Source organism: Balaenoptera borealis (assembly GCF_965194805.1).
Source record: "Balaenoptera borealis genome assembly, chromosome: 15".
Taxonomy (NCBI): Eukaryota; Metazoa; Chordata; class Mammalia; order Artiodactyla; family Balaenopteridae; genus Balaenoptera; species Balaenoptera borealis.
This window is the reverse complement of record NC_138871.1, coordinates 73,346,396-73,371,849: the sequence shown is the minus strand read 5'-3', so window position 1 is coordinate 73,371,849 and position 25,454 is coordinate 73,346,396. Positions and strand designations below refer to the sequence as shown.

At 40.4% G+C, this 25,454-nt stretch overlaps 2 protein-coding genes across 9 annotated transcripts in view; one reads left to right on the top strand and one right to left on the bottom strand.

The window, feature by feature from the left end:
* Positions 1–78: 78 nt before the first annotated feature.
* On the bottom strand, positions 79–23,139 carry WDCP (WD repeat and coiled coil containing). Of its 5 annotated transcripts, none has more exons than XM_082358425.1 (4): positions 23,093–23,139; positions 14,322–16,134; positions 8,592–8,709; positions 79–6,775 (listed from the first exon to the last, which is right to left on the bottom strand). In XM_082358425.1, exons 2-4 carry the CDS (start codon positions 16,113–16,115, stop codon positions 6,654–6,656), a joined length of 2,034 nt encoding a protein of 677 aa, XP_082214551.1. In that variant the 5' UTR covers positions 16,116–16,134; positions 23,093–23,139; the 3' UTR covers positions 79–6,653. The 5 variants fall into 5 exon arrangements, 3 of the variants coding, with proteins under 3 accessions (XP_082214551.1, XP_082214552.1, XP_082214553.1); XM_082358426.1 differs by lacking the exon at positions 23,093–23,139 and adding an exon at positions 23,066–23,087; XR_014235274.1 differs by having other exon boundaries at positions 6,651–6,775; positions 8,592–8,693.
* A 1,553-nt stretch (positions 23,140–24,692) lies between these two features.
* Positions 24,693–25,454, top strand: part of LOC309612557 (protein FAM228B) — a gene marked incomplete at its 3' end in the record, with an annotated part of 89,423 nt that continues 88,661 nt past the window's right edge. For 2 of the 4 annotated variants that reach the window (XM_082358438.1, XM_082358437.1), the window contains exon 1: positions 24,699–24,889. Of the gene's footprint in view, positions 24,890–25,454 lie in introns of all 4 variants that reach the window. The other 2 variants (XR_014235278.1, XM_082358439.1) reach the window with 2 other exon arrangements.

Here is a 25,454-nt window from a genome sequence, read left to right as displayed (position 1 = left end):
TCGCCTCCTCCACCCCCAGGTCTCTACGCTCCACCCACTTTGCTTGTGCTCAGTAGAACCCACCTCCACATACAACTATATAGTTATCAACGGCTTTCTTGTTTATTGCTTGACACCCCTGTTAAAACAAATGTCATGAGGGCAGGGACTTTGACCGCTACATCCTCAGTGCCCAGAAGTGAACATTCAACATGAATAAATGTTTGCTAACTGAACAAGTGAATGTCCATGGTGCCCTCATCCTCGAACAAACAAAAACAGCCTTTCCTGTTCCCTTCACTTTCTCCTCCTCTTCCAATAATCGGTTTACTCTCCTCCCGCCACCCGGCTCCACAGCGTTGTCTCCCGTCTCCTGACCCTCACCTGCCATTCCCTCCTTTTTTGTGTGTGATTTTTTTAAATAAATTTTTTTTTTAATCTTTATTTTTGGCTGTGTTGGGTCTTCGTTGCTGCGAAGGTTTCTCTGGTTGTTGTGAGCGGGGGCTACTCTTCGTTGCGGTGCGTGGGCTTCTCATTGCGGTGGCTTCTCTTGCTGCAGAGCACGGGCTCTAGGCATGCGGGCTCAGTAGTTGTGGCTCACGGGCTCTAGAGCACAGGCTCAGTAGTTGTGGCGCATGGGCTTAGTTGCTCTCCGGCATGTGGGATCTTCCTGGACCAGGGCTTGAACCTGTGTCCCCCTGCAATGGCAGGCGGATTCTTAACCACTGTGCCAACAGGGAAGCCCCTGCCATTCCCTCCTTAACCCACTGAACTTGGCCTCTGCCTCCCCACTGAGGAGACAGTGCAGCCTGGCAGGCGCACTCCAGCATCGGAGAAAGGAAGAAGGGAGTTTGTATGTTGCTTTCCTCTCTTAGTGGTTTTAGTCAACTTTTTAGAACAAATCTGATCCTCCATTTTTTTTTTTTTTAATATTTATTTATTTGGCTGCGCCAGGTCTTAGTTGCAGCAGGTGGGATCTTTAGTTGAGGCATGTGAACTCTTAGTTGCAGCATGAGGGATCTAGTTCCCTGACCAGGGATCGAACCTGGGCCCCCTGCGTTGGGAGCACGGAGTCTTAACAACTGGACCACCAGGGAAGTCCCTCCATTTATTTCTTGAAAGAAATGTGTACACTGTTACCTACGTGTTGGGACAGGTCTGATGATTAGGTGGGGTAACACTGACCAAGGAAACCTCAATCACAGGTAGCCATAATGCTGACCATGTGTCTTCAAAACCCTGTCCTCCTTGGCTCCCTTACCTCCCTCCCGGTTCTCCTCCACCATCTCTGACCATTCATTTTCTGACTTTCCCATTGCTTCTTCTTCCTTTGACGCTCTGTGGTCATCTTGGGCTTCCCAGGGCCATGTGATTTCATTCACTACCACCACCTCTACCCCACTCTATTTCCAACCCTGAGTTCTCTGCTGACCTTCAGGTCCCCAGAATCAAAGATCAGATGCCCATCTCAGTGTCCTCCAGGCAGTTAAAACATCACATGTCCAAAATGGACTCCTCACCTTCTCCCCACCCATGTTCTGTCTCCTGCATTTTTGGTGAATTTACATCAGCATCTAACCAGTCACCAAAACCCAAAACTTGGTCTCTTCTTAGTTTCCTTTCTCTCCCATTCACTCCACCACCCCATTCCCCATATATACCGAGTATGGATTAAGCAAGGGAAAGTGTTGCAATTTGTGGGTTCTACGATTATCAAATGGTAGAAGCTATTTGAAATTGAACAGAAAGTTGTAACACCAGATATGGATGGGTGTGGCTCATAACACACACAGCAAACTGATGTAGCTGATCGTTAGGTGTTTGAGATGTGTATATATGTGTATGTATGTTTGTGTATCCCTATGGGACTCAGTTCAGCTGGGTACAGTTTTCTGTGTTCACCTAGTGTTTCTTAAGGACAAAACTGGTACACAAGCATAAGGAAACTCAAGTTATGCTCTAATAGTTCCCTAATATAGCAATTGTGTTGGAACAAATTTGTTTTCAAAACAAACATTATAACAGAACTGAGTGTGTATGTGTCTGGGTGTAAATATACAGAAATCCTAAATGGTCTCATAAATATTAAAGGAATAAAATAAGTATTTTAAAACATTCCCACAAAGAAAACACCAGATCCAAATTCTATCAAACATTCAATCAAGGATCATTCCTATCTTATGAAAACTTTTCCAGGGAATAGAAAAAGGCATACTCAGCAACTCATTATACCAGGCCAGAATAAGCTCGAAACCAAAATTAGACAAGCAAAAGCAAACAGAAAGGAAATTTGCAGGTTAATCTTACTTATGAACATAGAAGCAAGAATCCAAAACAAAATATTAGCAAACTGCGTCTGGCAATGTCTAAAAAATAAATACATCATGAACATTATTGGGTGTATTCCAACAATGCAAAGTTTGTTTAATGTTAGAAAAATCCATCAAGTGATATTCACCACATTAACAGATTAAGGGAGATAAAAATTACAGTCTCAATAGATACAGAAAGAACCATTTGATAAAAATCTAACACCCATTCATGATAAAAGTACTTAACAAGCCAAGAAGAAAAGGAAATTTTTAAACATAAGAAAGGGTATCTACCAAAAACCTAGGGCAAACATCACTCTTAATGGCGAAACAGTTCCTTTAAAATCAGGAGTAAGGAAAGGATGCCCACTATCCACAAAATTTTCACTATTGGTGAATGATATGATCGCCTACATAGGAAACCCAGAGAATCCACAGATAAGTTATCAGAATTAATAAGACAGGGTAGCAAGGTAGTTGGATATAAAATTAACAAAAAAGAATTGTACTTTATATGCAACACTTATAAAATATAATTTTTAAAAAATATCATTCACTGTAGCAACAAAAAATATAAAGTACCTAAGAATAAATGAACAAAATGTGGAAAAACTTCTGCTTCTGCCCATGATGGAGCAGTAGAGACCAGATCTCACCTCTTGGCTGGTTTGTTAAAAAACAAACAAACAAAAAAAACTGGACAGAATATATTAAACAACAGTTTTCAAGGCACTGTACAGGCAACAGTGTACAGTTGGCATCAGGCAACAAAGGAGTAATCTCTAAGAGAAGGGAAACAAATGAGGTGAAATTTACAACTGCCCCAGTTTACTGCCTTGAGAATTTCCAGATGACAGTGAAGAGAACCAATTTAGAGTCCAGAGGGCTCCCTGAGTTGAGAAGACAAGCTGGAAGAGACCAAAGTGGCTAGAGTTTGCAGGACAGAATAGTGGAGGAGTGAGTTACTCCTCAAGAGAAAACTCGGGAGATCTACAGAGGGTCCCACTCAAGTACCCAACAGAATGTTGATTAAAGAAATGTGAAAGACAAAACTTTCATGAAAGGAAAGATAAATGTGACTTCATTACATTGTAAATCAAGTATACTTCAATTAAAAAAATGTGACTTCATTAAAATTAACTATGTTTGTTCAATAAAACACACCATCAAGGAAGAGAAAAGACAAGTCACAAACTGGGTGAAGATATTAGCCACATACTAACAACATCTAGAATATATAAAGAATCCCTACAAGTTGGTAACATAATATTGTAAATCAACCATACTTCAATTTAAAAAAAGAGAATCCCTACAACTCGACAAGAAAAAGACAACCCAATAGAAATTTGGGCAAAAGACAAGAACAGGCATTTTGCAAAAGAGAAAACTGGAATGACCAATAAACACATGAAAGATGCTCAATTTCATTGTTGGTCCAGAAGTAAAAATCAGGTTAAAGGAGGAACCATTTATAACTATTGGAGGGTCATAAATTAAGAACCCTTAAGCCTACAGAGCAACAGGAGCTGTTGGGAATGAAGACTGATATAACCACCTTGGAAAATAACTTGAATTTACATACACCCTGTGCTCCAGCAATTCCACGTCTAGATAAAAGGCCCTAGAGGGACTTTTTAAACACCTGCATCAGGAGACATTTAATAAGAATATTCAAAGCAATATTGTTTATAATCGCAAAAATAGAACCAGGGGACAATCCAAATGTGCACAGCAAGAAAATGGAAAAATTGTGGTAACTTGAAACAATGAAAGCAATAGAATATACACATAACAAGTATGAACCTTAGAAACAATACTGAGTGAAAAAAAAGGTTGCAGAAGAGTACATACAATAAAATACCACTGTATAAAGCTCAAAAACATTACATTATCTAGGCCAATGTGTATACGTGATCATGGTGAAACTCCTTTTTAAAAAGAAAAAGGGAATTCCCTGGTGGTTTAATGGTTAGGACTTGGCGCTTTCACTGAGGTGGCCTGGGTTCAATCCGTGGTCAGGGAACTAAGATCCCACAAGCTGCACAGCGGGGCCAAAATAAAATTAAATTAAGAATAAAAAATAAAAAGAAAAGAAATGAAGAAATGATCATTTACAACAATCTAGAGATTAGTCACCTCTGGGGTGGAGTTACCTCTATGGAGAAGGATCCAGGAGGGATACACAGGGAGTTTGAATGGTTCCTAGTAACGTTCTGGTTCTTAAATTAGGTGGTAGGTGGTTCACTTTATTGTTAAGCCTTCCTACACCTTACATCTACTGCATTTATCAAATAATACCGTACAAAATGTTTTAAAATGTGGGCACAAAATAGGATTTATAAATAATGTCTTTATGCAAAAATATTCTCAATGTAACATTAAACAATAATTTAAAGAATTTAGCTCTTCTCTCCCTGTTTCCTTCTCTCCCAAAACCAACAAATACTGGATTAACTTCTAGGATTCCAATGATTATAAATAGTAAAGGCCAAGGAAACATCTTATGTTTGAGAGTTGTCACGGAATCAGATTTGCCGGAAAAAAAAAAAAATTTATGTTCTGGACTCTCCACCAGAAGAAATACAAAGAAAACATACACATATGTAAAATCAAGAACATTCCTTTATACCAGAAACAATCACAAAGCAAACACCATCAAAACATTCACAAAAGCCACAACAACCATTAGTGATTTTATTGAAGACTCATTCACAGGATTCTGACCAGCGAAATGATTATAACATACACGTTGAGTGCGGCACCTACACTGGTCTTACTATGGGGTACCCCAGACCCCCTCTTGAGGCTTCACAGTTCTATGTTTTCACCCCACCCGGACACTTTCTTTGAAAATGGAAGCAGGCCTCAGACTGTCCTCAGCCAATGCTCTCAGGCAACTGATTCCAGACAAGGGGGCTCCACTTCCATTATCTCAGCAGCTCCTCTAACGCATTTCAATCACAAAGTGGGCCCTCGTTTCTTCCCTATCCCAGCTCCACCTTCATAAACTGTAACAGACCAACAGGAGTCCTCAAGGGTACAATATATTTCTTTCCAGATGATTTTAAAATAAAGGGTGAAAAAGATGCACTTGAGCTCTTATGCATCTGAGCTCCTATGGCTGAAACAATTTATCTGCAGATGTGCTCTGACCAGCTACACACTGATCTGTTCGTTATGCCGCAGTGACTGAAGCTTATGACTATCTGAAGGCAGTGAGAAATGGTGAGTCTATCTGAAGCTGGAATCAGGGCTCTTTCCACTACGCTAAGCTGGCGCTTTAGCCCATAATTATAATAAACTATCTCAGATTCAGTGAAACCTCCAACTTTCTGAAATAAAAACTTTCTCTCGCAGATTCTATGCTGGTCTCTAAGACTTGAATCCGGGGGGTGGGGGGAAGAAAAATATTAAAATTAAAGTGACAATTTAAGGGAGTTGATTACTGGGAAAAAAATAGGACATTTTTATGATCCCAACAATGGGGGGTGGGTAACCTATCAGGGAGAAAATCATGAATGGCAACAGCACAAAATCATGCTGTAGGCCTCACCTATGCTTGGCATTATACTAGTAACATCAGGACACACTCAAGTGGGGTCCAGAGGGAGTCAAAGCACTGAAATTTCATTTGAAATTTGCCCAGGGACAGTTTTTAGGAGTACCTGGAACTATATCAGCCAGAATTTTCTAGGGAAGCGAGAGGGTTAGGTTTAAATCCTGGGAGGTCCAGCCAACATGAGAACTACTTTCTGTTCTAGGTAGTCCTGGGAGCAGAAGTCAATCGATTTTTTGTCTTCCTTTGAGCTCTGCTGATTCCTGCTCGTTTGGGGTAAAAAGACAGGCTGCAGCAGATGTTCTCCAGCACTCCTCACACTCAACTTTAAGCCAAGAAAAAGATCTATAACAATGCTGAGGTACCTTTTAAGTGCTTCTAAGGGCTTTAACACTGTTTTGGGCAAGGGACAAAAAAACCTCAGAGAAACCACAAAACACAATCCATATGGCACCATAAAATCGCTTTGCGCCGGGAATTCTGCCCTTAGACAAAACCACACAGTAATGAACACATAAATAACCACTTTCTGAGCCATCTACTAAAGACTGGGCTCTGCTGAGAGTAGGCAATGTCAGCCTGTGGGGAGAGGTGGCTGAGCCAGCCGTGGCAAGTTCTTCACCTCCCAGCGACAATACAAATCCCAGCTGGGGAGCGTCCACCTCAGAAAACAGATCTTACTTGTAACAACCTCATCTGAAAGGCTGTGCAGCAAATATTCTGCAAACGAGTATCAGACTATACTGCCAAAATGGTTAGAACAGCCGGTGGCATCTATGCTTTGGGCAGTATGTCTCTAAATGACTTCAAGAGACAGGGCCCCTAAAGTCATTTGACCTACCATCTCTTATGACTATTTCCTGTGTGGCTGTGAAAGTTAAGGGGATGAAGCCTTCGCTATCAGCACAGAGAAGGATCCAGTGGGAGTCTGCAAAGTAAAATAAACACATAGGCAATTTAGGATATCCTGTCTTATTCTATAAAGAAAAATATGACAAATACAACTTTTATGAGGAAAAGAATGTAGTAGTTGATGAACCTGACCATCACAAGACATTATAGAGAATGGGGAGACGGAGGGACCTGGTATAAAGTTAAGGTCAGGTTACATGGCAGCAAGGGGATGTTGATAACAGGCATAGGTAAGGGACATGTATTTTCACCCAGGTTAGGCATTAATCACTCAGTGCTATGCATTTGAGCTTGTGTGTGCATGTGTGCACACAGGTGTTAGGGGTTGTGTATGGTGTTCCTAACTTATATATCAATACATGCTGTTAAGCAGTTTCTCCAGAAACTATGTGAAGTTGGGAACAGCTACTCTTTGGAGGAAACTTCTATATTCTTGAGATCCATACCAGCCTCTAGACACCCAAGGAGGCTGAGCTGACTAGAGCTAGACTAGAATGGCCCAGATAATCCTAAATAGTTTGTTCTGGGGTAACCTAGGGCCACTAGCATAATACATACCTGGACTTTCTCTGGTTCTTTCGAGTCTACTGTGTCTCACCTGTTGACCCTGTAATTTCACTTCTCAAAATCTACACTTTCCAAAAACATGTAAAATATGCAGAGAGGTTTTTATTAGGGTTATTTATGATAATGAAAAATTGGAAACCACCTAAATGTCAAAGAAAACATGGCCAAGTAAAATATGGTATTAAAAGAGTAAATCCTCATCACAAGGAAAAAAAGTTTTTTCTATCTATATGAGGTGATGGATGTTCACTAACTTACAGTGATCATCATTTCATGATGCATGTAAGTCAAATCATTATGTTGCACACTTTAGATTTACACAGTGCTGTATGTCAATTATATCTCAATAAAACTGGAAGGAAAAAAATATATGGTACGCCCAGGATAGACTATTAACCCAGTAAAAATAACAGTTATGAAGTCATATCATAAATGCATGTGTCAAAATAGAAAAATGCTGATGCTACCATGTTAAGGGGGAAAAGATGAAACAAAATTCTATGTTCAGTGTGGTGTCTGTCCTGAAGACTCAGGCATAAGAAAACCGCCATGCTCTCCACTGGATGGAACACAGGCGTGACTCAGTCCCTTGCCACCTAGGAGTATCCTTCACGTCCACAAGTCTGCTGCATATTAAAATGACAATTCCTTTAAGAAATATTCTGTGGGAGTTCCCTGGTGGCCTAGTGGCTAGAATTCTGGGCTTTCACTGCCATGGCCGGGGTTCAGTCCCTGGTCAGGGAACTGAGATCCTACAAGCTGCATGGCATGGCCAAAAATAAAAAAGAAAACAACAAGGTCTACTGTATAGCACAGAGAACTACATTCAGTGTCCCGTGATAAACCATAGTGGAAAAGAATATTAAAAAAAAAAAGAATGTATATATAAAACATCCACACACACACACACACAAAAGAAATATTCTGCAATGCTATATCTTTATGTTTTAGTGCAACAAGTATATACGAGGTTTTTATGTTATTTCCTTGCAGTTGTTATACATTGCTTCATAACTCTATTTGGTTTTTTCATGTGTACATTTAGGTTTTCCAGCTAGGTTGTAAGTTCCTTAAGGGTAGAACCCATATTTTCCATGTATTTTGGCACCTTTAATAGGCCTGGGCATACAACAGGCAATTAATAATACTTTTTAACTATCTAATGAATCACTGAATGGTTGGTGCACTTCATTTTCATTACCAGTGAAAGTTACAAAATAGAGGGAGGGGGTGTCAGGTAGAGTCAATTTCTGAATTTTACCTACCATGCAGCATTTCAATAAGAGAGAGGCCAAAAGTCTGCTGGACTGTACTGAGTCTTAGCTTGCCGTTGCAGAGAAGCACGGCTCTTTTTTCTACAACAGGACCTAAAAAATAAGATTTCTTCAAATATAAAAATAAAAGTTGTTAAACTGATTGCAGAAGCAATGGAGTTAACATTTCCTAAGAACAGAACGTGTAGTTTTTAAAATTCTTATCTATTACCGCTATCAACTAGACTTCAGTTTTAAATAAGGAGCTTTTTGCTGCATCATTTAACACAACTAAAGAATCAGACAAAACACAACCCCTAATTTCCTTTTGCTATGTTCTTCCCCAGTGTTATGTCCTTATTACTAGGAACTGGCTTTCCTAGGACGTGACTAATAACACTATAGGATGATGGATGGCAGCCTGAGAGATAAAATCTGACGGTGAGGAACAACTGCTTGGCTGTTTTAGAAACAGGTGTACCTTGGAGATACTGCAGGTTTGGTTCCAGACCACTGCAATAAAGCTAGTATCACAATAAAGTGAGCCGCATGAAAGTTTTTGGTTTCCTAATGCATATTCTATAGTCCATTTAAGTGTGCAGATGCGTATGTCTAATAAAATAATGTACATACCTCAATTTAAAAATGTTTTATTGCTAAAACATGCTAACTATCATCTGACAACGCAGGGTTGCCACAAACCTTCAATCTGTAAAAAACACAATCTCTCTGAACTGCAATAAAACTAGGTATGCCTGTATAACTAAGAAGTTTTACGTTTTCTTTATTGGGGAAAAAATGCCAAGAAAGACTGCCCTAAGTCGTGGAGTAGCAGAGGTATTTGCATAAGCAAAATAAACAAACTGTGGTAAAAATTCACTTAGCTTAGAAAACGTACAAATAACAGTGATATTTAAATTTTAAAAAGTTATATTAAAAATTAACGCATCTTTGAAAATGTTTCCAAATATCCATAGAGAAAGAAAATATAGAACAATTATAGCTCTAATTTAAGACACATTGAGTCCAAAGGTATATCCATAGAACACAGAATAAAAAATATAACTTCTAATTCTATATTATGAGACAATATCTTCATGTAAGCATTTCTTAAAGTTTTATAAGTTATGTGTCTAACTTATTTTCTTGTTAAAGTTATTACTACTCATTTTCTGACTACTAAGAAAAATAATTTCAACGATAAAAGGTAAACTGTACTCCATTTGTGGTAGGATGAACAGCTCGAAAGATGTATGTCTACTATGTAATAACATTTTAAAAGATAGCACATGAATAAACTGTAAGGGCCATAAGCAACTAATTATTCATCTTAACTCTTATGAAATGTGGCTTCTGATATTATAGGGGGAAAAACTCTTCATTGCTTTTATTTTGTTTTTCTTTTACTTTTCTCATTACAAAAGAAATATATGCTCAACATAAAGAAAACAGAAATTTATAATGCAGAAAGTAAAGTCCCCAAAATTCTACCTCCAGAAGTACTTACTGATGATAACAGCTTGGCTGAACTAGCTCATTATAAACTGAGAAACTGAAGAATTGAAAGGCAAGAAAAACATTTCTTTTTACTTTAAAAAAATGCATTTACAAATATAAATATTTGTAAAAATATTTGTAAAAAAGTATATATTGTTTGATAAAATAATCTATTTAGGGACTTCCCTTGTGGCGCAGTAGTTAAGAATCCGCCTGCCAATGCAGGCGACACAGGCTTGAGCCCTGGTCCGGGACGATCCCACATGCTGTGGAGCAACTAAGCCCATGTGCCACAACTACTGAGCTCACATGCCACAACTACTGAAGCCTGTGCACCTAGAGCGCGTGCTCTGCAACAAGAGAAGCCACCGCAATGAGAAGCCCAAGCACCGCAATGAAGAGTAGCCCCTGCTCGCCACAACTAAAGAAAGCCTGTGCACAGCAACGAAGACCCAACGCAGCCATAAATAAATAAATAAATAAATAAATAAATAAATAAATAAATAAATAATCTATTTAAAGAAAAATAAAATCAAACAATTAGATATTATATCTTTTAGATCGACAAAGGTTTTATAGTAAATGCATAGAAAAAAATGGAATAAATACTTCCATTACTAACTATACCTGTGGTTTTCTCTAATGGTTTGGTTATGAAGAATTTTTACTTTCAACATTAAATATTCTTGGGAATTCCCTGTGGTCCAGTGATTAGAACTCTGCGCTTTCACTGCTGAAAGCCCAGGTTCGATCACTGGTTGGGGAACTAAGATCCTACAAGCCACACAGGGTGGCCAAAAAAACCAATAAACAAACATTAAATATGCTCATATTGGTTAAATTTTTTCTTCAGTGAGCATACATTACTTTTGTAATTAGGAAAAAAAATACTATGCATCTGTAAAAAAAATTTAAAAAGCTCTGTATGCTGATACAGAGAGTTCTTGAGACTATGTAACTAAATGGAAAAAAGATGCAGAACATCGTATATAGTACCTTACCTTTTGTGTAACAAAAGGAAAAATAAAAAAAATAGTAAGATCTGCTAATATCTGAATAAAGTAATAAAAATAAAAATGGTTACCTAGGACTTCCCTGGTGGCACAGTGGTTAAGAATCCGCCTGCCAGTGCAGGGGACACGGGTTCGAGCCCTGGTCCAGGAAGATCCCACATGCCGCGGAGCAACTAAGCCCGTGAGTCACAACTACTGAGCCTGCTCTCCAGAGGCCGTGAGCCACAACCACTGAGCCCGCGTGCCACACCTACTGAAGCCCATGCACTCTAGGGCCTGTGCTCCGCAACAAGAGAAGCCACCGCAATGAGAAGCACGTGCACTGCAACGAAGAGTAGCCCCTGCTCACCACTAGAGAAAGCCCATATGCAGCAATGAAGACCCAACACAGCCAAAAGTAAATAAATAAAATAAATAAATTAAAAAAAAAAAATGGTTACCTATATGAGGTGAGGGGAACAAGCTGGACAAGGATTGGGTGAAACTAAGACTTCTCAGTATATACCTTTCTATTAAAAGAATGTTTTTTTTAAAGCAAGTAAATGAATTGCCTATTCAAAAAGAGAAATAAAAAGGGAAAAAAGAAAAAATATTTGAAAAGTCATGGGAGGAAAAAAAAATCCAAACTAGATTACACACTTACAAAGTACTATAATTTTTAAAAATAAAAAATCTGTTTATTGAAAATACACTGAAAACTTCATGTAGTTAATAAAGCCATTTAAATATTTGTTTTGGCTGAAGACAATGTGGGAAAAATCCTCTTCAAAAATCTAGGATTGGGATGTTAAATGTTTATAAATATTTGTTTCAATTAGCTTTGGTACATAATATAACTAAGATACCTAATGTGGTTGTGAAATTAATTTAAAAAATTTTTTTATATCAGTGACTTAACTGATTTTTAACTGATTTATTTGTGATTTAACCGGTTTGGGGGACAATTTAGGAATTTGAATAAGAACTAGATATTAGATGATATTAAGTAATTATTGTTAATGTTATCAAGTATGATAATGGTACAGTGATAATTAAAGAAAATGTGCTTACACTTTAGAACAACATCCCAAAATACTTACGGGTGAAACACCATGATGTCTCTACTTAGAAAAATATTTTAGAAAACAAAAAAAAGAAGCAATTATGGTAAAATGTTAACAACCATTAAATCCAGGTGATAGATATAGATAGGGTTTCATTAGGTATTCTTTCTATATGTTTACAATTTTTCATAATAAAAAATATATTTTATGTGTTTGAAATTTTTTATACTAAAAAAATTTTAATTCAATTTTAAATTAGTGTTTGGTTCTTTTAAAAACCTATGTCCTTGGGCTTCCCTGGTGGTGCAGTGGTTAAGAATCTGCCTGCCAATGCAGGGGACACGGGTTCGAGCCCTGGTCTGGGAAGATCCCACGTGCCGCGGAGCAACTAAGCCCGTGAGCCACAACTACTGAGCCTGCGCCTCTGGAGCCTGTGCTCCGCAACAAGAGAGGCCGCGACAGAGAGAGGCCCGCGCACCGCGATGAAGAGTGGCCCCCGCTTGCCACAACTAGAGAAAGCCCTTGCACAGAAACGAAGACCCAACACAGCCAAAAATAAATATAAATTAAAAAAAAAAAAAAAAAAAAAAAACCTATGTCCTTGAGTCAAACAGTAGTTTTATGAAAAAACTAATTAAAATATCTCTTTTGACCATTATTTAAATAGTAATTTACATATTATTATTGATTTCAATACCAACTTTCTACAAATATCTTTTAAAACAAAGCTATATAAGTCCACAGTAATCAAATCAGTGTGGTATTGTTAAAGTTCTAGATAAAGAGACCAGCATTACAGTAGCTGAAGAAGAATCCAGAATTAGATCTCAGTATATGTAAGTTTATATATGACCAATGTGGTAGATCAAGTTCAGTGGGATAAAGATGCATTTTTAATAATGTTGGTAGCACAACTGGTTATCTAAATTTCAGAAAATGTTAATAAAGGTTAAAAACAATGTAGTAAAATAATGCAAGAAAATCTAGATTATTACATATACATCAATTTCTATAATATAAAAAAAGCTCTTGTAAACTGATAATAGGAAAAAATGAGCAAAACGCAATTCACATTCAATTGGCCAAAAAACATGATAACATACTCAAATTCACTAATAGTAAAGGAAATACAAATTAATAAAAGTGAAATACCACTTTGCACTCATCAGATTGGTGAGGAAGTGAGGAAAAGGACAGTCTCATTGGTCGCTGATGGACATGTGATGATGCATTGTTTAGTAAAAAATCTTTGAAAGGCAATCTGTCAACTCTATTAAAAGTAGAAGCATATATGTATGTGTGTATATATATACTCTTCAAACTTGCACTTCCACTTCTGGGAACCAAGCCAACAGAAATAAAAGAATGAATACAAATAGATACATATGAGAATACTATTGCAGCACCATTTGGAGTGCCTAAGAACTGAAAACAAAGTGAATGTCCATCAGCAAGTGAAAGGCTGAATAAACAGCATACTCCCAGCGTGAAGTAAGGAATGCACCATATGACCCCATTTTTGTAAAACAACGACAAAGTCACCACCAACACCCCTGCACCTATATACCTACGTATACAAAGAGCTGTGTAAGATTATATGAGTGTGAAATAAAATACGAAAGGATCCACATTAAGCTGCTAGTTAAGGTGGGTTACAGGGAGGAGGAGCAGGGCCAAGTGTGATGGGAAAGGAGTGTTCATGATAAAAACAGATATGGTATGATCCCACTTATATAATATTTTATGTTTGCGTATACAGGCATAAACAGATGCATTAAAAATTTTTAACGACTATAACCTCTCTTATAACAGCATATTATAAGATGCTGTTATAATCTTATGCTGTTATGCTATTATAAGCTCTCTTATAAACAGAAGAGTGTCTGCAATTGCATAAGGAAAAGGTTTTCTCAATGAAACAGCATGAATTAAAAAATTTTTTTTCTAAACATACATTGCCAGAATGAGTGCAATCATCCATGTTTTCACACCACGCACATGATAAAATCACGGTGTATACTGGCATGTGTGCCCAGCCAACCAACCTGGAAAGGTATAACAACTTGCCTGAATATAACATGTCCAGGTCAGTGAAGTTCAATAAGAATACTACTTCCTCATCAATAAATTTCTCTTGCAGTACCTACTGGCTGCAGGAGCCAGTGGTAGCTCCTCAAAGGAGAAGTTACCTGGCAAGTGATGTGAACATAAGGCACATCCTGAGAGAGTGGATACACTGGAGAGGATTTCTTTCCATTACGTAGAAAGTCTGAGAGTTCAGAAAGACGCTGCTGCACTTCAGTCAGGTTCCTAGATAAAATTTCCAGTATCTTAGATAGCTGGTAAGTTTCCTTTTCCACTTGTAAGTTAGGAGGTCCCGCGGTACTGGTGTGGTCTGGTGTGCCGCTGGGTCCCGGCAGTGTTACCGACTGGTTAACAGGCCCGGCATCTAGAGTTTCTAGGGCTGTGGAGCCATCACAGATACTGGATGGAGGACTTTTGATTTCTTGAATAAGAGTTCTTCCAGGCCTTCCACTTTGACTGCTGCTATTAGCTGTTAACAAGAGCCCTCCGTTTTGGTGACAAAAATCTGGGGAAAGACTTTCAATTAGGTTTTTTCTACTTGCTTTATTTAACAGAGTACTGAAAGCAGAATAACCACTCTGGTTTTCACTCAGTGTCACTGGAGAGTCTTCTTCCAACATAACTTCTCTAACAATCAAACGAATCGTATACTGATCAGACTTTGAAGAAAGAAGAAATGCCGAATCACTGGATTTCTGTTTTCCTATCAAAATTAACAATAATTTATCTGTCAAGAAACTTATGCCTTTTGGTCTTTCATTACTCTCTAACTGAATTTGCTGGATGTTTGGCATAAATGATGGAATGACAGAATAGATAAAAATTATATTACACGTATTGGAAGCCACTGCGACTACCTGTGCTTTAAGATTAAACGCTATTAGATCAGGAACCAGAATGCCTGGGATGGTGACTTTTCTTTTCTGGGTAACCTCCTTCTCAAAGGTCAAGAGGACCAAGTGTGAAGAATCCAGGCCAGTTCCTGTCAAGTAGTCCTTTTTTCTTAGACAAATAAGAGAACTAGCCTCAGAGTTAGATCTATCAAAGTGTATATGAGTTAGATCCAGAGGATCAGAAAAGGATGAAGAAAAGGGAGAAACCGGTGTTTCAGAACTTGTTTCAGAGGAAACTTTGTCAATAACTGGTAAAGTATACAGACAAGTGCCTTCACTACTAGGGGGAACATCAAAGGTTCCAGATGCATTTAAGCCACAAATCTTATCGAGTGGAAGCTCAGTGGCTATAGCGACCTGTGAGTCCACAGTGGCTCCGATTGAGCGCACGTAGCTGTCCACATCAAACACTGGGCAGAAGGAGCACCTGTGAAGAGTCTTCTGAGCACTGTCCCAAATATAAGAATGCACGCTGCTGCCTACGGCCACCACCAGCCGCTGGCCATCCTGGGTCCAACATGCACAGTGAATGAGGCCTTGGGTGCTGATGTCCACTTTGACCCGGGAACTGTCCCAGTGAACATTATGGAAAACGGAGACATCCTGTGCAGTCAACACAGTCAGGACAGCACTTTTTGGGTGCCACACACAGCCCTGGGGAAGGACAGGGAGTGACTGACTAATCTCACAGGTCTGAGACATCAGCCATTTGCTTGTCTCCACAGTGCTAGGACACAGCTGCCACACGACGACATGCTTCTTGTGCTGGACAGCGAGCAGAGCAGGTGTGTCAGCTGTACCAGGTGGGGCCCAGGACACCCCATACACATGTTCAAATTGTCCAATGACCGCTGAGTCCCCAAACCTGGCCTCTCCACCGTGAAGGTGTAAATCGGTCAGGACTACCTGATTCCCATCAGTCCAGGCAAGGCCGTGAATTGGGTGTATTGCTTGATACAACGCATTCAGTCCAGTCCTGAGAAGTTTTCCTTTTCCCAACTCCATCCTTTCTGATAAAGGTTATCTGAAATAATTAGGAAGTTATACCATGAGAATACAGTCAGACAAATTCAGGATGTAGTACATTTTACAGGACAACTGGCTTAGCCCTTTCACAGGTCATTATTGTGAGAGGATAAAAGGATGGGAGGAATTTGGCAGATTAAAAGACTGCCTGGCAGTGCTGAGAAATTATTTTTCCTGCAAAATAAGGTCAAAATTTTGAAACCTAATGAATAAAATGTTTTAGTAAAATTTTAATAATGGGGATGAAATTTCAGATTTTGTTGTTGTTCCACAGGTTCATTCTATGACTGCCTCTGTGGAATACTGGTTTTTTCTTTTTTAATTCATTTTATTTATTTATTTATTTATTTAGGCTGCATTGGGTCTTTGTTGCTGTGCGTGGGCCCTCTCTAGTTGCGGCGAGCGGGGGCCACCCCTCATTGTGGTGCGCAGGCTTCTCATCGCGGTGGCTTCTCTTGCTGTGGAGCACGGGCTCTAGGTATGCAGGCTTCAGTAGCTGTGGCGTGTGGGCTCAGTAGTTGTGGCTCGCGGGCTCTAGAGTGCAGGCTCAGTAGCTGTGGCACATGGGCTTAGCTGCTCCGTGGCACGTGGGATCTTCCCGGACGAGGGATCGAACCTGTGTCCCCTGCATCGGCAAGTGGATTCTCAACCATTGTGCCACAAGGAAAGCCATACTGGTTTTTAACAGTTGGCTATTTATGCAGCCAAACGTATATTGGGGGCACCTCTAGTTCAAACTTCCTTGATCACAGAATTGGGATACTAAAAATCAGCAATACAGGCAAAACAGTAATGCTTATGGTAGCAGTTTTTGGTTCAAAATTCCAAGCCACTCATAGGAAATCAGGTAAACAAAAAATGCTTACTAACCCTGTGTCTCTTTAAGTTACTATAATCACAGTTTTTTACTGTAGCCTCACTATGATACTATGATGAATTAGAAAGAGCCAATAAAATATGCAAGATGCACATAAGGCCAGAAATGAGTCAACTCATCATGGAGTTGATCAATACTGCAGATGGCTGCCTAAAGTCCTTCTGTAAACAGAGTATGTAACAATTACATATATAATAAGATCATAAGTGTGCATAAAGATTAAAATCTTGTAAAATTAAATGCCAAAACCTAACTACAAAATGCATCATATTATTTGAAAGAGTAATAATTTTTATTGCAATTAAGGATCCAAGATATTTTAAAAGACCCTCATTTTTAAGGCTTTCAAATAACTTTATTTCATGTATATTTTTCTTTTAGATTGCTTACATCTGACTCTTGTCAGTATGCTTTATTTCATTTCCTTCTTAACACTGAAGGGAAAGCAAATGGCAACACTTAAACTCCCATTTGTCACCAGTTTAAAATATGGTAGAGCCTTACTAACTTCCATCAATTTCGATGGTAAAATTTTGGGGTTAGCCTTTCTGTGAAATGTGAGACGTCAAAACTGAGGAAATCAGGATGACATTGTTATTGACTATGCAAAAACAGACCATATTCTATAAACACACCCAGATACTACCTGAATTTGCTGGGCAAATTAGAAGGAAAGGAAGGGAATAAACATGTCCAGTATGTGCCACACATGGTGCTGGTCACCTAGAATCTGATACAACCCTTGTAACAGTCCTGTGAGGGTAGCACTGTTATTCTTAGGTGAGAGACAACAGATCTGAAGCTCTAAAAAGTTAAGAAACTTGCCCTTCATATCTTATAACAAAACACCTTCCAGACAGATTAAAGATCCAAATGTGTAAAACAAAAATTAAGAGATTTAAAAGAAAGACTTTTTACACTACTATAGAAATACTCAAACATGTATATGTATGTGTATAAGGATTTACTATAGCATTTTTTGTAAAAGAAAAACCTAAATGTACATCAATATGGAAATAAATAAAAAAATAAGGAAGCTCCATGAGTACTGATATGGAAAAATCCCTCCCCAAAAAAAGCAGTGAAATTCACAAGATAACATGTTTAGTAAGCTACTATTTATGAAAAAAAAATCCACCTCTATATGTCCATATACATGTGTTTGTATATATTTACATAAAGATGCAGAAAAAGATCAGAAATAACACATACCAAACTGTTCACAGTACATACTGAGATGGAGTGAGGTGGTAGAAGAAAGAAGGTGGGACCCTATTTACTTATTTCTGTATTTTTTGGAAAGACTGTTTTTATAATAAGTATATATTCAAATAGCCCTTTTCTAATTGAAAAAACAAACTAAAGATTCAAATGTACAAAATACTTAATTTATAAAAAGTTCTTGGGACTTCCCTGGTGGCAAAGTGGTTAAGAATCCGCCTGCCAATGCAGGAGACACGGGTTCGAGCCCTGGTCCGGGAAGATCCCACACGGTGGGGAACAACTAAGCCTGTGCGTCACAACTACTAAGCCTGTGCTCTAGAGCCCGCGAGCCACAACTACTGAGACCACGTGCCACAACTACTGAAGCTTGCGTGCCTAGAGCCTGTACTCTGCAACAAGAGAAGTCACCACAATGAGAAGCCCGCGCACAGCAACAAAGAGTAGCCCCCGCTCGCTGCAACTAGGGAAAGCCCCCGCGCAGGAACAAAGACCCAACGCAGCCAAAAATAAATAAATAAGTAAATAAAAAGTTCTTATAAGCCAGTTAAAAAGACAAAATTTTAAGTGGCCAAAGAATATCAACAGGCAATTTACAAAACAATGATGATGATCAATAAACATATTCTAAATGATGTTTAATCTTATTAGCTATCAAAGAATTGTGTAAACTTGCAGTGTCCATTTCTTCACCACTCATTCTCTTCTTAACCCACCCCAAATTGACTCCATTCCCAACTCTTCTCCAAAACAACTCTCACCAACCCACCAGTGCTATCCACGTCACTGAATCAGATGGACATTTTTTAACCTTGTTTTATTGTACTTAGTAAATGTCAAAGACAGAACTTGAGAAGCTGCCTTCAGACTCTAAATCCAAAGAAATGTATTCTCTACCGAACTGGACGATTTGCTTTTAACTTATCTGCAAATTTTTTCTCATTCCTCTTTGCTAGCTTCATCCCTACTCTTAGAATCTTTTACTAAGAGGGAATGGTCTGTTATACTTCTTACACATGAGGTCAGGTTAAGTGGTTCTACAGTGGCTTGCTAAATGGAAAAATATGTCTTCTGACATTACTAATAAAGAAAACTGCCATCTCAAACCCGTTGGTCTTGTATAAGATAACATATGTTTTTCCCTAATATCTACTTATGCACTTTAAAAAAAAAAAAGAATTTTATCGATAAATAATGCATGATACATTTTCCTGGAAGAGAAAATTCCTAACGGGCCAATTACATCAAAAGCAATTTATATGATATGTTTTAGGCCACCCAAGTCAGTCTAATGTCATTGAGGGTGTGTATGGCCAGGGTTAGCACAGTGTAAGGATTTGTAAATAAAGGAAAAACAAACTTGATAATAAAGTTACTGAGATTTTTTAGAAGAATTAATTTTAATATTTTCATCTTTACTAACAAGAAGAAATTTGGTAAAAAACTAAAAATAGAGTTACCATATGATCCTGCAATCCCACTCCTGGGCATATATCCAAAGAAAACTCTAATTCAAAAGGATACATGCAACTCAATGTTCACTGCAGCACTATTTACAATAGCCAAGACGTGGAAGCAACGTAAATGACCATCGACAGATGAATGGATAAAGATGTGGTACATATATACAATGGAGTATTAGCCATAAAAAAGAATGAAATAACGCCTCTGCAACAATATGGATGGACCTAGAGATTATCATACTAAGTAAGGTAAGCAAGACAGAAAAAGACAAATATATGATATCACTTATATGTGGAATCTAAAAAAAAAAAGACAGAAATGAATTTATCTACAAAACAGAAATAGACCCACAGACGCAGAAACTTACGGTTACCAAAGGGGAAAGGACGGGGTGGGGGGTGGGGTTTAAATGAGGAGGTTGGGATTAACGTATATATACTACTATATATATTGATGTAAGATGTTATGGAAGGGCTTCCCTGGTGGCGCAGTGGTTAAGAATCCGCCTGCCAATGCAGGGGACACGGGTTCGATCCCTGGTCCAGGAAGAGATCCCACATGCCGCAGAGCAACTAAGCCCTTGTGCCACAACTACTAAGCATGCGCGCTAGAGCCCGTGAGCCACAACTACTGAGCCCACATGCCACAACTACTGAAGCCTGCACGCCTAGAGCCCATGCTCCGCAACAAGAGAAGCCACCGCAATGAGAAGCCCGCGCACCACAAGGAAGGGTAGACCCCGCTCGCCTGAACTAGAGAAAGCCCGTGCACAGCAACGAAGAACCAACACAGCCAAAAAAAAAAAAAGATGTTATGGAAAAACCCGAACGTTTTGGCCAACCCAATAAAATAGATAACCAACAAGGACCTACTGTGTAGCACAGGGAACTACACTCTATATTCTGTAATAACCTATAAGGGAAAAGAATCTGGAAAAAAATATATATATATGTATATATATAATATATATATATATACACTGAATCACTGTGTTGTACACCTGAAACTAACACAACATTGTAAATCAAATATACTTCAATAAAATTAAATTAAAAAATAAAAATTATGAAAAATTTCCTCAAAAACCCAATGATAATTACAAAAATCTCTTCCAATCCTTTCTACTCCCATTATTAGTCAGGGTCCTGACCACCTCTTCCTTTTTAGTAGGGTAGGACAAGGAGAAGTCCTCTTCATTTCAGTCTCTTCTTTCCTACAGAGCCTGGACTCTGTGTGTTGGGTAGAATTATCTTGAGAAAAGTCACAGCTCTGGTAATTTTGCATTTCTGCTCAAATACCTTTGATGAGTCTCCACAGTCTGTGTATATAAATGTTTAAGCAAAGCATTGAAGGCCTTAAATTATCTTATATTGCTATACCTTTCCAACCTTATCTCCCTGATCATAAAGGGCCTGCTGAATAATTTGGAATTTAGAGGAACCAGCACACATTCATGCAACAATGTGCAGAATGGACCTGAGAAACTAGGAAGCTGACAAGTTTAATAATGGGCCATGAAATAGTTTGAATGTCAGGATGAGAAAGTGAGCCAAGTTTGTAGCTACCTCAGTAGAGAAAGAGGGCCAGATTCAAGAGATATTTCTAAGGCAGATAAAATCGTTATCAAGTAGGATAAGTTGTGAGGAAGAAAGGAGAATTAAGGATAACATGCAAATTTTTAGCTTGGGAAATTGCTGAACCATTAATCAGAGATAAAGAAGACAGAGAATGCTTCAAAGGTAAGAACAGTGTGTAGTGTGTGATAAGTTTAGTATTAGATGTGCTTCATTTAAGATGTTTATAGGGTAGCACTGCACCTCAGGTAGTCAGAGGTAAGGATTTGGGAGTCACTGTTACAGAGTTGGTAGTTAAAAGATCAGAGAGCCAAGAGGACAAAGGCTGAAATGACCTTCTGGTGCTCCCCAATTATTTTGTATGTTTTAAAATATTTACAATTTGCCTGAAGCTAACTGTATACCTGTTGGTCTCTCAACCCTCAGACTATAAGATTTCTCAAATCAGGAGCCCTGGTTGTTTTAGGAAGAGAAAAGCTGACTATATTAATTCAGGGGAGAGGTGGTCAGAACCAGGATCTGGTGCTCAGTCTACGGCCATTTAATTCTTCTGTTTTTAATCTTCTTTAAAGACAACTCATAGTGAGAATCAAGGGGCTCAGGTGAAATGGAGCACTTCCAGTAGGTTTAAACAGAGCTACATACTCCCCAACTTGTTTTTCTAAATTTATTGTGTTTTCACTATAAAATAATTCCAAGTTCTTTACACTTATTGTTTTAAATTAACACACAAGAAAGGTCAAAAGGACCTAGAGATTGTCATACTGAGTGAAGTAAGTCAGACAGAGAAAGACAAATCCCCATATGATATCCCTTATATGTTGGATCTTAAAAAATGGTACAAATGAACTTATTTACAAAAGAGAAATAGAGTCACAGATGTAGAAAACAAACATGGTTACCAGGGAGGAAAGGGGGGAGGGGAAGGGATAAATTGGGAGATTGGGATTGACATATACACACTACCATATATAAAATAGATAACTAATAAGGACTTACTGTATAGCACAGGGAACTTTACTCAATACTCTGTAATGACCTATATGGGAAAAGAATCTAAAAAAAGAGCGGATATATGTATGTGTATAACTGATTCATTTTGCTGTACAGCAGAAACTAACACAACATTTTAAATCAACTACACTCCAATAAAATTTTTTTAAGAAAGGTCAAAAGGTAAATTCACACACAAAAAAACATTCATCCAAAGAAAATTATGACTACATCCCTCCAGATATTTTTCTATGCAGTTTGGGTTAAACTTTTTCAATCATACTGTACAATTACATATCACGATCTTTTCACTTCACATTATATATTAGGATTTCCCCATGTTATTTAAAGACTATAAATTATTTTTAGAAGCCACTTAATATTCACTTTTCCTCACTGTTGAGGAAGTTCTATAATTTTTCCTTACTGGTGAGATACCTGGTTAGAGCCAACTTTATCCTTTTAAAAATAACGCTGGGATAAAGGTGTTTATGCATAAAGCCTGTTTTTCATTTTGAATGGCTTCCTTAGGATATATTCCCGGAAGTTTCACTCGTGAGTCACAGGGAATACATTCTCCCGTTTAAACCCACTCCCTGCTCGTCCACATCCGCCAGCCCTCGCACGCGGCCCCCCACCATTCTCTCCATCCTCTCCGCACACCTGTGACACTTCCTCTTCTCCCCCTTCCCCCAAAGTGCCTGTCCTTCCACCTCCCTCCCCGCCCACCTACAGCCTCCCCACAACAGCCAGGCCGGGAAGCAGTGTAGACAAAAATAACTTTGGTCTCACTGACCCACCGAAAATCAGTCTCCCCGAGGCCGTACCTGCTCACAGACAACGGATCCGAAGCCCTGAGCGGGGACCGGAAGCATCGACTCCCAGGCCCCTGATAGGTGAGCAGTGGCTGGGCAAGCTCGGCAATGCCCCTTGCCTATTGGCTATTGCTTGTGTCCCGTTATGAGACGGTCTTTCCCATTGGCCAATAAGCTCGGGCTTTGCCGCACGGACCTCTGGGAGTTGTATTCCCCGTGAAACGCCACCGAAGGTAAGCCTGCTACAATTTCTCCCTTGAAAGGTGTAGCGCCTTCCCCCACTTCTCATCGGTTCTCTTAGTCTAAGAAGGAGTCCGGGAGCCCTAGAGTCAGCACGGCTTCTTAACCTTTTTAGGGGTGCGGGGGTTGTGGGGGGAAGGAGTCGAGGACCTCTAAAATAAGATAAAATCTCCTCAGAAAAATGTTATTTTCCGTACACAAAATACTGAAGCCGTTCCAGGGACCTGTGCTAATTACAAACCGTTATTCTACACTTACCCCAAAAGTGCCTGACCATGGCCACAGTTCAAGAAGCTAGTGCGTCACTAGGCTTAAGACCGGCTATACCCCTGGGAGACTCTGGGCCACGCCTTGGGGCCGCCCATGGGGAATTTCAGATACTGACCCTCACAGTACAGTTGAGCATCATGTTTCTTGAACACACAGCCAGCCCTCCTTCAGCGATGCTGATAACCTGAAGTTTCTGCCCCGACCATCTGGGAGAGAGGGAGAAGAACACCTCTAGGGCCCACTCTACTTTGCTCAGGCTTTTCTCCCCCTGCCTATCTTCCAGCACCATAGCTGGAAGAATCATAGCTTCATATCAATTTTTGCAACAATGCATGAAGAATGAGAAAAAGAGAGAGACAGTCCCATTCATTTTTCAAACAAATGTTACCTTCTCCAAAAAATACCTTTCCAGATTCTTGTGTCTCCTTTGGGTGGAGGTGAAGGGTCTGGTAGAACTCATTCATTCATTCATTTATCCCACAACTTAAATCATTCCACGCCGTAACTGTTTGTGTCCCTGCCCATCACAGATTCAGTTCCTCGAGGACAGCAATTCTGTCTTAATTCAGCCGGTATCCCCAGGGCACAGTTCTCTGCCTTGAAAGGTGGGAGTCCACCTGTGCGTAGCTCAGAACTACGCAGGAGGGAGAACAGTGGTTTGGGGGAGCGGGGGAGAGTCAGTAATTACTCGCTTCTCCTCCACCCCCCGCCTCCACCCCTCAGCTTGCCCCTGCAGATTCGGACAGCCTAGCTGGGGTGGGTACCTCTCTGGTGCTTCCATGACGCTCTGAACGCTATGGCAGTGAACGCAGTTAATGAAAGTGTTGGTTTAGTTGCCGGCCTTCTCCCCCAAGTCTGTGAGACCGAGTTGACCGGCCCCCCTCACCCCAGCTTAACACAGAGTAGGTGCTAGATAAATATGTGTTGAACGGATGGATGGATGAATGGATGGATAGATGGGTGGGTGGATGCACGAGTGTCTGCATGCCTCCCGCAATAGCCTGGTCAAGCTCCCGAGCAGCCGCGCCAGGGTCCCTTCCCCCGAGCCCCGCCCCGGTCGACCCCACCTTTCCGCGCCGCTCCGCCCCGCCGCCCCCTTCCCGGTGGCCCCTCCCCGCGCAGGTCCCGACTCCAGCCGCACCTCCTCCGACTCTGCAGTGGCGGCGGGGTGGCGAGCCGGAGCGCCAGCGGGCCAGGGCCGGAGCCGAGCCGGGGTCGGGGAAACAGCGGGGACCCTCGGAGGCGGGGCCAGTGGGACCGCGATGGGCGTGGAGATCGAGACCATCTCCCCGGGAGACGGTACCGGGTGGCGGAGCAGGGGGAGGAGGAGGGGTCTCGGGGCGGAGCCCGGCGGGCGAGGGTCCGATTCCGAGGTGGCGCGGAGGGTGCTGAACAGGGAGAGCTGGCCTAGGATGGGGGAGGCGGGAGAAGACCCTAGATGGGACTGTTGGATGTCTAGCACACATCCTTCGCCATCCCCTTACGCGCCTGCTCACCTAGAGGAACGAAGGCGGCGGCTGGGAGGCTGGGGTCTGCGGCCCGCCACCGCCCCGGGGGCCTCGGGCTGCCCCTGCCCGCGGCTGGAACCGCTCGGTTATCCGCTACTCCTGATTTCCTAGGGCCGTGTTTTAGCTCCGCTTTCCCTGCCCTGCTGGGTGAGCTCTGGAAACAGGGGAAAGGAAATGCTTTGGGGTCTCTTCTGCTCGGGGCAGCCCCCTTCTAACGCGCCCGCCTCCCGGCCTCTGGTTGGGCGGCCCCCTGCGATCTGGGCGTTGAGACGCTGTAGGGACCGAGCCAGTCTGGGAATGGAGGAGCGCTTCTTCCACTGCCTCTGCATCTTGCTTTATCCTCCCTGCCCCACTCA

Bases quoted from the DNA above. Each gene is read 5' to 3' on its own strand.
- WDCP (XM_082358425.1), bottom strand. From the start codon at position 16,115: ATGGAGTTGGGAAAAGGAAAACTTCTCAGGACTGGACTGAATGCGTTG. The intron at 8,710-14,321 runs GTAACTTCTCCT...TTATATTTGAAG, and splicing joins ATGTTCACATCACTTGCCAG to AAATCTTATTTTTTAGGTCC. The intron at 6,776-8,591 runs GTAGGTAAAATT...TTTACTTTGCAG, and splicing joins TCTTATTGAAATGCTGCATG to ACTCCCACTGGATCCTTCTC.